The sequence below is a fragment of the Gymnoscopelus microlampas genome (genome assembly GCF_963454915.1).
Source record: "Gymnoscopelus microlampas genome assembly, chromosome: 12".
Lineage (NCBI taxonomy): Eukaryota > Metazoa > Chordata > Actinopteri > Myctophiformes > Myctophidae > Gymnoscopelus > Gymnoscopelus microlampas.
In genome coordinates, this window is record NC_139949.1 from 34,855,536 (window position 1) to 34,867,953 (window position 12,418).

The 12,418-nt window shown below is 42.5% G+C and overlaps 1 protein-coding gene across 1 annotated transcript; it reads left to right on the plus strand.

Annotated features, from left to right (window-relative positions):
• Window positions 1-8,951: 8,951 nt before the first annotated feature.
• Window positions 8,952-9,275, plus strand: LOC311057309 (cytochrome c-b-like; the record flags this gene model as incomplete). Its single annotated transcript, XM_084074264.1, has 1 exon — window positions 8,952-9,275. The coding sequence occupies one exon, from the start codon at window positions 8,952-8,954 to the stop codon at window positions 9,273-9,275; it is 324 nt and encodes a 107-aa protein (XP_083930390.1).
• Between the last annotated feature and the right edge of the window lie 3,143 nt (window positions 9,276-12,418).

Below are 12,418 nucleotides of genomic sequence, written 5' to 3' on the forward strand. Positions count from 1 at the left end.
TGCGTGTGCACTTTTATTTCCCGTGTTGTGTTTGTTTTGGATTCTCTGACAATGCATTATTTCCCCTGGTTGTGAATGGGTCTACAGTAGGCCCTCCCTGGAGACAACAGAGTAGTGTTACCTGGGGGGTGGCAGACTAGGTCACTGGTTCTCAATGTGGGGTCCGGCGACCAGCACGGGTCCAAATGGACCCTTATGGGTCTTTAACTCTCAGTTACATTAACACTGATGATTTTACCGTGTAAATGTGGGTCCCAGAGATAAAGATTTGCATCAAACAGGGGCTTAATACATTTCAAACTGGGGGTCCTTGAACTGAAAAAAAAAAGGTTGACAATCACTGAACTAAACTCTACTGGAACCTCAATCTACATGGTACAATCCTTAGTGTTAATTCAACCAAATGTTCCATTTGGTTTTATTTGTAAGTTTGTGAGTTACAGACCCGTAAGGGTCCATTCGGCCACTGGTGGTCCCCGGACCCCATGTTGAGATCCAATAGACTAGGTGATGGGTCGCAGTTAAAATAGCAGCACAGTTGAACAGAAATATCACTAAAAAGAGCAGCAGATATAACAATATCTGTGAAAGAGTATGCGGTTGTTAAATGGTATATCATATTATACAGTATATGACAGTAATAGACACAGATGAGAAGAGAGTGGGAAGACAATTTTATTGCTTCTAGTGCGGTGGACTGGTGCCTGATTTATGCTTTGTACGACGGTGTCCCATGGTAAACACAGCCGATTTACCACAACTTGTTGCATCTGTGACGCGTGTTGAGGGTTTGTAGATCGGCTCACGTAGTAAGACAAAGTTTAAACCAATTTGAGTTTTAACTCCAGGCGCAGTGGCCAATGTACAGTAACAACGTATATGACAGCGTAACGTTTAGCCTGCCTCTCTTCTCATAATGTTTCAATACAGACGCACACTGTTATTATTCTATTTCAGACAACTCTTGGATTGAATAAAATATTTATTGAGCAAAAATATTTAAGCATATTTGACGTCACGGCTCTGTCTCATTTAATTAATTCCCTGTAAGCATGAATTATAATAAATTATTTGCCAACTAGATTTCACAGGAAATGGAATGAAATAGACCCCCATAATGGAATCATGGAAACAGAGGCCACAGGCGGATGCTGGGGTGGTGGTGGGAGTACAAAAAAACTTCATAGAGCAGAGCACAAAGCAGCAGCAGCAGAGCAGCAGCATGGCAGAGCAGCAAGATGGCAGAGCAGCAAGATGGCAGAGCAGCAAGATGGAAGAGCAACAAGATGGCAGAGCAACAAGATGGCAGAGCAGCAGCATGGCAGAGCAACAAGATGGCAGAGCAACAAGATGGCAGAGCAACAAGATGGCAGAGCAGCAAGATGGCAGAGCAACAAGATGGCAGAGCAACAAGATGGCAGAGCAGCAAGATGGAAGAGCAACAAGATGGCAGAGCAACAAGATGGCAGAGCAGCAAGATGGAAGAGCAACAAGATGGCAGAGCAACAAGATGGCAGAGCAGCAAGATGGCAGAGCAGCAAGATGGAAGAGCAACAAGATGGCAGAGCAACAAGATGGCAGAGCAGCAAGATGGCAGAGCAGCAAGATGGAAGAGCAACAATGGCAGAGCAGCAAGATGGCAGAGCAACAAGATGGCAGAGCAGCAAGATGGCAGAGCAACAAGATGGCAAAGCAACAAGATGGCAGAGCAGCAAGATGGCAGAGCAACAAGATGGCAGAGCAGCAAGATGGCAGAGCAGCAAGATGGCAGAGCAGCAAGATGGCAGAGCAGCAAGATGGCAGAGAAACAAGATGGCAGAGCAGCAAGATGGCAGAGCAGCAAGATGGCAGAGCAGCAGCAAGAAGAATGAGCTGTGAGCAGGGAGGTTTAAATAGCCCGCCCCATCAGATGGAGAGAGCATGTGACTGATCAGCTGATCAGGCACTTGCCTAAATTTATGGCAAAGCTAGGTTACTATAATTATTTATATAGCCAACTATACAACAGCATATTTTGAGTGCTGGCTGATCTCAATTTTCTTCACCATCTTCCTCTAACTTAGAAATTCCAATTATAATAAACATACATGATACATTCAAAATTAAAGGAAAAATGCTCCGCCCTTATAAGGCATAATTCATCTAAGATTGCCTCTTGCCATAGCAATACTAGTGATGTGTGAGGGGAGACTTTTATTTATTTATTTACTTACTTATTTTTGATTTCTTTCTTCTTTTTTTGTGGGGGGGAGGGGGGGGTGGGGCAGGGTTCTGCATGTTGATTCCAGGGGTGTGGCATATTTGCATATTACTAATTCTACGGGCGTGGCATTTTGTTATAACTAATAGATCCATGTGTGTTTTTGGGGCGGTGTAACCGCTTATAGGGGGTGTAACCGCCCCCTATAAGTGAAACACATTTATGTTTTTTTTAAGTGAGTCATGTTGTGATGACCACACACCACCCACTTCACACTGGGTGTGATTTTTGGGGCGGTGTAACCGCCCCCTATAAGTGAGTTTTGGACACTGACCAATCCTGCACCGTGATTGGCCAATAGTCTACAACGCAGTCTACACCCCTAACCCTTCCACAGTCAATGCAAATCTATACTTTTGCAAAGTCAGCCAATCACATTACAGCTAGTGTCATCACCACTAGCTGTAATGTGATTGGCTGACTTTGCAAATTCAGGACTGTGATTGGCTAGCGAAACACATGACACGTGTGCAGCCCTATGAATAGCAGTATGGACTTAAAAAAAAGTAATTTATCCTTTTTTTAAGTGAGTCATGTTGTGATGACCACACCGCCCACTTCACACTGGGTGTGATTTTTTATTAACAGAGAATACTATTACATTGACTTGTATTTATGCTCAAGTAGGCCTAAGTCATATGGTTTGGATTTGTTCATCTGTTTTAATAAATAATTGTGGTGGTTTCTGGCTCAGAGGGGGACAAGACATCATGTACTGTACTGTATCTCTCGACAGGGAGATCCGGCTGAGGGGGCTACAAAGCTTCTCAGCCACAAGACCTTAAAGCAGGTGAAGGCAGCACTGCCTCTCACGCACACACCACGAGCCCTCAGCTGTTGTACATGTGTTAACTTGACCTCCACACCAACTTTAGGCTGTCTGCTGTGCGTGTGTGTGTGTGTGTGTGTGTGTGTGTGTGTGTGTGTGTGTGTGTGTGTGTGTGTGTGTGTGTGTGTGTGTGTGTGTGTGTGTGTGTGTGTGTGTGTGTGTGTGTGTGTGTGTGTGTGTGTCCAACTGGGGAGAAGAAGGCTTGAAACAGAACCGCAGAGAGAGACAGAGAAAAGAATCCCTCTGTCATTCACCTTTTCCATAGTTCAACCTAGGTTCACCAATAGTTGTTATATATTTAGAATAACACAGTAGTTTGAAACAAAACCGCATGGCCAAAGAGCCACATTCCATGAAAATGACCTCTGCCAGGTTGTGCCAGAGACAAGCATCAAAGAAAGGAGAGCGTGTCCACCAAAAAAAACTTTTCACATCCCATTTCCAGCTACTCACTTTAATATCCACATTGCAAGAAAACCTTGTGGTTCTAAAATTGGCCTTTCCGTCATCTCTTACATAAAATTTGACAATTTGGCCAATTTTGTCATGTGGTAAGTTATTGGCATTACTATGGATTTTGTTAGAGTTGAAGGGAATGTTGTAGTCAGGTGACAACCAGTGATGGAAAGTAACAAAGCACATTTACTTAAGTACTGTACTTAAGTACAATTTTGAGGTACTTTTACTTTACTGGAGTATTTCCAATTGTTTATACTTTTACTCCACTACATCTCAGAGGCAAATATATTTTTTTATTCAACTAAAATTATTTGAAAACTTTAGTTACTTGTTACTTTGTAGGTTTGGATTATTATTACAAAACGTCATCAACAACTTCAAGCCTATATAGATTTCGGCCATTTGAAAATAGCAGATCTACAAGCTCACAATGCGTCGCATCGCGAGACATTGTAAGCTTGACATTGTAAGCTTGACATTGTAAGCTTGTAGATCTGATATCCTAATATACAATAGAGAGTCGCGCGCATGTGTGGCTGTCTGTCTGCGTCTCCAAGCTGTTTGCGTTTCTGGGTCTCCAGCGTCTACTCTCATACGGGTCCTCATGCTCTCTCTCCCAATACAAACTGATGGTCACTCGACCATGCTCTCTCCGTCAAGACAAAGTTACGTTTCGCTTTCTCCTCCGCGCACCGCTGTTGCAATGAACCTCTACAGGCTACTAGACGGGAGCCCCACGCAGCGGCTAGACGGGAGGGCCGTGCAGCGGGCCCGAACCTCTAGTTTCTATATATACATTTGAAAACTTGTGAAATGGGACATTTTGCATAATGAGTACTTTCTACTTTTGGTACTACATTCTGATACCAATACTTTTGTACTTTTACTCAAGTAAATTTTTAATTCCGGACTTTTACTTGTAACTATTAGTATTATTTCTACATTGCGGTATTGATACTTTTACTTAAGTAACAAATGTGAGTACTTTTTACACCACTGGTGACAACCCACAGATCTAGATGGGCCATTATTCTGGGGTCTGTCAAACACCCACCCAGGGTGATGAGGCTCACCTGCTGTGATTGTGGTGGTGGCTGCACACAGTGGGGGAGGTCTACACAATGGGAGACAAGGGCTTAAAGACTGAACAGGTGTGCATGTTTAAGCTGACCTGAGGACGATCCATTGCGGATCGGAACGTCAAACTTACTCAACTAAAGTTGTTCTTTTCCAATGCAGTTGGAGAGCGGGCTTTACCTCTCAAAAAATAAATTGTGGTTTAAGAACATGTCATGATTTTGACTAGTCTTTTCATAGGAATTTTCTTAGGAATTTGTTTCCCAAGACAATGTGTTTCCCAAGGCCCGTTGTTCCTTCTTGAGCTTTCAAAACAGCTGTCTCTCAGACAGTGTGTGTGTGTGTGTGTGTGTGTGTGTGTGTGTGTGTGTGTGTGTGTGTGTGTGTGTGTGTGTGTGGGTGTTTTCAAACTAAAGGCAGGTAACCTTAGAGGCATGTAGCCTCTGTTCTAATTTATTTTAAATGAGCTGATGAACAAATGCCTTGCAGCATCCTGTACAGTAAAACATTGTCATATTATTGTTTTTAGCTGTAATCAAACAATAAATTAAGTGGACACATGTCATACAGACATACACGCATGTGTGTGTGCACACGCATGCACCAAGATGTTGGTGTACACAGTGGAATGACTCCCTCAATAGTAAAACTATGTTTATAGGTTTTATTAGACGAACAGTTGTCTATGAAATTACAAGCAGAAATATACATTTATGACATTCCCTGTAAATCTGACCTCATAAATGCATTTTATACTGTAGGACTTTGCGGACGTGCTATAAAGTACAATTTAGTTTAGTTTTTACAATGAGTTTGCAGTCTCTCTCTTTTATCTCACCCACATAATGTCAGCTCAGCTTCCCTTCTTCTCATTACAAAAGATTAGGTGGACCTGATTATTTTGGGACCGTGCCCCCACACACACACACACACACACACACACACACACACACACACACACACACACACACACACACACACACACACACACACACACACACACACACACACACACACACACACACACACACACACACACACACACACACACACACGCGACCTTGACCTTAATTCAGAATAGAACATGAATTGAAAATGTATATATAAGAAGAAATACACAAATGTTAAGGATAAGTCTGGGGGCGGTAGATGACTAACTGACCAACCAATAATAGTAATTCAATTTCACGGCAAATACATACTAAAATGGATCACAACTGAGATGTTGAGAGATGTTTTTTTTCTCCATTACCAAGTGGTGTTCAATAATTAACATTGCCTAATTTATTAGAATGTTATATAATCTAATATTAATTCATGTATATGAATAAGTGTATTGAAAACAATCATTCAACTCATGTAAGTCATCAACATGATGTGTTTTATTCCCCAATTAGGGGTTGCACTTCTGAAATGTTCCACAGTTACTGCGTATAGTGGGAAAAAGTAGGTGTTCATTATTTTTCACAATGTCAGAATAGTCCTACAGAGTCATACGGTTCTCTGCTCAAATCTGAAGTCAAAGGCACCAACACATCTATTTGTCTGTCTACAGAAAGCCGCCACGATGAGTACAGACGCAGAGATGGAGCTTTATGGCAAGGCTGCCATTTATCTCCGTAAGCCAGAGGGGGAGAGACTTGAGTCTCAAAGTGCACCCTTTGATGCCAAAACTGCAGCATATGTGGCTGATGCTAAGGAGCTGTACCTCAAGTGTAAACTTCTAAAGAAGGATGGTGGCAAAGCCACTGTGGAACTGCTTGACACAAAGGAGGTAGGCTGATGTGTAACTGAAATCAAATAGTAACACTTACTTAGTACAACTGTGATTGAAAGACATTTCTAATGTTGTGTTTTGAATTTTTAGGAAAGAACTGTAAAGGAGTCCGATATTAGCCCCATGAACCCTCCCAAGCATGACAAAATAGAGGCTATGTGCGTGACATCATCGTACCCGGAAGTTATACGTGGCAAGGAACAACTTTCTGGCCTTGACAGCCCATACATCGAAAAATCCTATCTGATTGTATGAAACGACGTTAAACTAACAAACATTGCAGCTGTAAGGAAAGCTTGAATTATCCTCTTTGTATCTACAAAGTTTTTGTTTCATAAAAATCCACGTAGACATGTTATGAGCTACTTTCTGTCAATAAATTCCGTGCAGGTGATTCTTTTTGTCGGAGTTTGGAAGCGCTCGTTTTGAATAACGCAACGTCCTGCTGCCTCCTGCATTATGTGCAAATTTTGAAACAGGTGTTACGCAGGAGGGTTGAGTGATTTCCAACGAGCGCTTCAAAACTCCAACATTCCATGCTGCTCAATGTTTTGCCACTCAGTCTAGCTGAGGGGGCGTGTCCCGGTGGAAAAGTGATGCATGTGCATACTCTCTATTGAGGACATGGCCATGATGACCCACCTCAATGAAGCCACTGTCCTGTATAACCTCAAAGAGCGTTATGCAGCATGGATGATTTACAGTATGTACGATTTTCTGCCTTCTGAGAACAGTACAGTATTCTGGTCTGACTTGTCAATACCAAAGAAAAAAAGAACTAAATGGCGGGATAATGGCTCTGACATTATGAATTCACAAAATGTGACAAATATTTCTAGAAGGTTTGCCTCATAGGGGACACACACTTTAAAGCTCATGGTGCTGAAGTTAAGATTGTCAATATTTGATGCCACCTGTAATCTGTGACTGTATTCCCAGATATAGTGATCTGTTGTCCCAGATATGTGTTGTGCTCACTGTTAATGTTGTATGTTGATATAATGTTCTCTCCCTGTCCCCTTCAGACCTACTCTGGCCTGTTTTGTGCAACTGTGAACCCCTACAAGTGGCTCCCAGTGTACGACCAGGAGGTTGTAAATGCCTACAGAGGCAAGAAGCGTCTGTCTCTGACAACGCCTATCAGTTCATGCTTATGGGTATGTACTGGTCAGAACAATGTAAAAAATATTTAATTATAACGGTATCGTGCTGTATTAATAACTGAAAGTACTTTTGCTTTACCTTTTACTGATAGGGAGAACCAGTCTGTCTTGATCACGTAAGTTTCTCATCTACTAGGCATTTAAAAACACAAATTGTTATAGAATTCACTAACTGCATTAATAACCAGCGGAGAATCCGGTGCTGGAAAGACTGTGAACACCAAGCGTGTCATCCAGTACTTCGTTTCATGTTTATTGTGGTTGAAACTTTCTCTCTGTTATCCACTCGTAATACTGCCTGTCACTCTCCCTTTCTTTTGATGACTTTCTTTTATTTGTAATGTTTTAAAACCAGTGGTTTTAAAACGTTTTACAAAGTTGACTGGGAAGGATGAAAGAAACACCAATTCTCTGTGCTGGCTAGAGTGAACGTGAACTAGTGAGTATCACGGAGGGGACCAAGTATCTTTTAATTAAACAGGCGACGGCGCCAATGGTTCGGCTGGCTCGGATGGTTTAAAAAGTACATCCAGGCCATTTATAATGTTGACTCCTGTTGTACTATGCCAGCAGTAAGACACCACCCCACACTTAGGCCTAAAAGATAAAATATATCCATAGTTATCCCCAAACCTGCTTAAGCTGATTAGGTTGAGAAAGCTCAGGTATCTCCATATATGGGCATAAAGGGACACAGACAGAGATTCCTGTTGAAAAGCCCATATATGGAAATCTCCAAACTCTCCCAAGTTGGTACGTCAGTGACGTCATAGACTGGAGACAAAGGGTCTCCAACACAGGTCTCTTGAAACACTTGCCCCCATATATGTGGACACCAGGGCAAGTGATACCCGAGGGAGTGATGTGGCGAGTGGGAAGTCGGTTGGATCGGCAGTTGTCCGAAGAATATTGATACATCCGCAAATCCCCATATATGGAGTACCATAATGTCATCAATATGACATCATAGTACTGACATCATAGACTGACCTGCATTCCATAGTTGGCCAGGCATGGCTTATACAGAACTCTAGTATGGACATAAAAGGACACTGACAGAAAGATACAGAGATCACCATATATGGGCATAAAAGGGACACAGACAGACGCGTACAACGGGTACGCCATCAGTATGACGTCATAGTACTGACTTCATAGACTGGCCTGAACTGCAACAAGCTCATTGGCTGAATCAACTCTGGCTGAAAACAACAGCCACTCACAGGGATTTGAGGTTATGTCATCAAGATTCTTTACAATGTGTCAGAGTGACATAACTTAAGTATAAAAGACAGAATCACAAGACTTTGCATTAACATTGACGAGAACCATCGTATTATAACGCACCCCTTAACCAGCTATCACTTTGCCATCAACACGAAAACCATGCCTGGTGACATTGACAAAGGAAAGCAAACATTCATCAAGAAGTGTGCCCAGTGCCATACTGTAGAGAAGGATGGAAAGCACAAGGTCGGGCCAAACCTGTGGGGCCTGTTTGGCCGCTCGTCAGGGCAGGCCGCAGGGTATGCTTACACCGATGCCAACAAAAGCAAAGGTGTTGTCTGGGAAGAGGAAACACTTAATGTTTACCTGGAGAACCCCAAGAAATACATTCCAGGAACGAAAATGATCTTTGCTGGCATCAAAAAGAAGAAAGAGCGTGATGATCTTGTAGCATACCTGAAGTCTGCAACTTCAGATGGCTAGGACAGACGGTCTGTTACTTTTACTTTTATTTTGATCTATGAGAGGGGGTGGCTGCTAGAAGAAGCAAGACTTGAGTTTGAGTGCTGCCATCTCCAGAAAACAACAGTGCGTCACAGAATGCACACCTCGACTACCAGCTGGATCTCATCAAAAACAGCAACACAAATAAATCAGATGATGAAAAGAAAGATGGACGCAATGTAAAGCAGAGCTTTAATGATGAGGTAGATGATGAAGCAGAGCTTTAATGAGTTGCACTTGAAAAGAAGGAAAAGGAGACAAGTGTGAGGAGATTTCTCAGCTGGAAGAGACACATAGAGGGAGCAATGATGGACCAAAACACTGTTAAATCAAAGCGTCACTTTTTTTGTTTCTTTTTTATTTCCCTCCCTCAAAGAGGTGAACATTATTCTGTTGCTGTTAACATGATTATAAAAAAATATACAGTGTATTTTATTTTGTATTTCATTTTTTTTAACTCTTCACTGCCAGGTGTGTGGTGACTCATGTGCATCAGTGGATCAGAGTATGCATGTGGTTGTCTACACTGCCCAATGTACACCAATGGGTGGGCAAATTAGAATCAAAAGGCACACCTGTATTCATAGCAGAAATAAACTCACAATTGGCTGCGTTTCATGGACAATATTTATTCATTCAGAATGAACTAATTCCAAACAGAGATTCATACCCAACCGTTTACATGGAACCTGAATAAAAGTATTCCTCGTTTACATGACCCAAAGCATTCCTTCGGGATTGAACCCATATGATATGGAGATTTGTTGTTTGTTTATCGATATTCCGAACAACCAGCGAGATTCAGAGATTCAGCGCATGTGTGGTGTATCTGTCCTTTGCGTATCTTGAGAACTGTCCGACCGATCGACTTCAAATGGGGAGAGTGTATTGCAGAGGACCCGAGGGAGTGCGGTGCCCAGGGTGAAGTCGGGGTCAGATCAGCGATTCTCCAGAAATATCTACAAATCCCCATACATGGAGATCTCTGATGTCATCATTATGTATTTACTTTATGTTATAGTACTACTGACGTCCTATACTGGCCTCTAAGTACTCTGACAACGTTCACAACAGGTATTGCATAACCAAAGGGGCATGCATTCTGACGGGCATCGTCATAGTACTGACGTCATGGACTGGCCTCAAAGTGCTATGGTAATGGCTTTACTGCACAAAGTAGCCACTCTGACAACGGGTATAACGGATATTGCATAACTGAAGGGGCATGCATTCCAAAAGGTCTCCAAAAATGTCTGAAGAGGTGAGTTTTCAGACTGCGGCAGAAGATGCGTTATAGGTTCTCAAATGACTCTACTGTATGTCAAGGACCCCCAAATTAATGTATTTGGCCACAGACTCCTATCTGAAAATATGTTGTCAAAATTCTTAAAATTTGTTTCAAGGTTTCTGAAAAAAGAATTTTGCGATAGGACAAGTTGTGAGCTTGTAGACTAGCATCTCAGCACAGTTATGACCATGCACATGCCTGCCAGTGTGTGTGTCTCCTGAGGAGGCTTAAATCCTTTAATGTATGTAGTAGGCTACTGTGGGTGTTCTATCAGTCTGTGGTAGCCAGCACACTGTTCTATGCTGTGGCATGTTGCGGGGAAGGCATTAAGGCCTCTTGGGAGCTGTACAAGCTCAACAGGATTATAAAGACACTAGTTGTTTAAACAAACAATGCGTGTGGTGGCATTGCTCACGCACGTGGGGGTGAGTCCGTGGGTGTTTGATGTGTGTGTTTGATTGTGGTTGTGAGTATGTGTGTGTGTATGGTTGTGATGGTGTTTGTTGAGTGGTGTGGGTATTGTATTTCTTGTACTGTCCTTTGCTTATTTGATTTATGCTGCTGTAATACCCTATATGTCCCCTCTGGGATTAATAAAGTGTATCTCATCTTTCTCATCTCATCTCGTCTCTTGGGTTTTCTATATCTATTGCGCACGTGTATGATGTGCATGTATATGTGCATACCAGTGTGTCTGTGTATGTACGGTATGTGTGTTCATGTGTGTCCATGTTTATGTACAGTATCCTAGATGTCAGTGTGTCAGTTATACTGTTATTATCAGTACTGATTGAGTGCTCACATGATGTAATGACGGATAATAATGACTGATTTATACTTGGTCGTGTGCCATGTTGCGCAACTAAGTATAATTCAGGCTTAACGACTTGAACCGCAGCATTTATATTCTATGGGGAACATTAGCCAAAAATACATTTTTGATGAAGAGATTCGCTGTAGACGGTCCAAGTATAGAGCCAACTCAGGTCCAGTTTACGAGGGTTTACGTGGTTAAGTGTCTACACACTGGATCTCAAAGCTGCAAATAATGGCACCGCAACGCAACACGTTCTCCTTCACTTCTTTCTCCTTCATCTCGACCTGCTCATTTAGCATGCCATCGCACCCCTCTCATTCACTTTCAACCTGGTGTGTGTGTGTGTGTGTGTGTGTGTGTACGCGCATGCATGCATGTGTCTGTGTATGCATGTGTCCTAGCCAGGGGCGGGCTGTGTCCATATCAGATGAAACAGAGCAGGACGAGTTCATCATTCACCTGTACTTCCGCATGCGTGCAACACACGCACACGGCCCGCGCACACACACACACACACACACACACACACACACACACACACACACACACACACACACACACACACACACACACACACACACACACACACACACACACACACGCACACGTCTATCAATAACCCGTGTCCACCACCATTTTCGTCCATTTGAAGGCCATTACCCCGGTGGTCATTTTGTTTCTGTAGGACACAGAGTTGTTAAGTTCAAGCTCACCTTCAACTTTTTATTAACACTTTTTTTGGTATCCAATTCATTCATTCATATCATGTCTTTCTTTCTTTCTTTCTTTCTTTCTTTATTTCACTCCATCTCTCTACAGTATCTCTCATTTAGAATCACAGGCCTACCCGCCTTCCTCCCACCTATGATTTCCACCCACTGTCCGTCTGGGCTATAGGACGGGACCGTGACCGCAGATGCCATGGCACATGGGATAGAGGAGGACAGACTAACAAGAGTTTTGTTCGTTTAATAGTAGGATAGGATGTTCCATGGTTACTGATGCAAATCCTGAGTA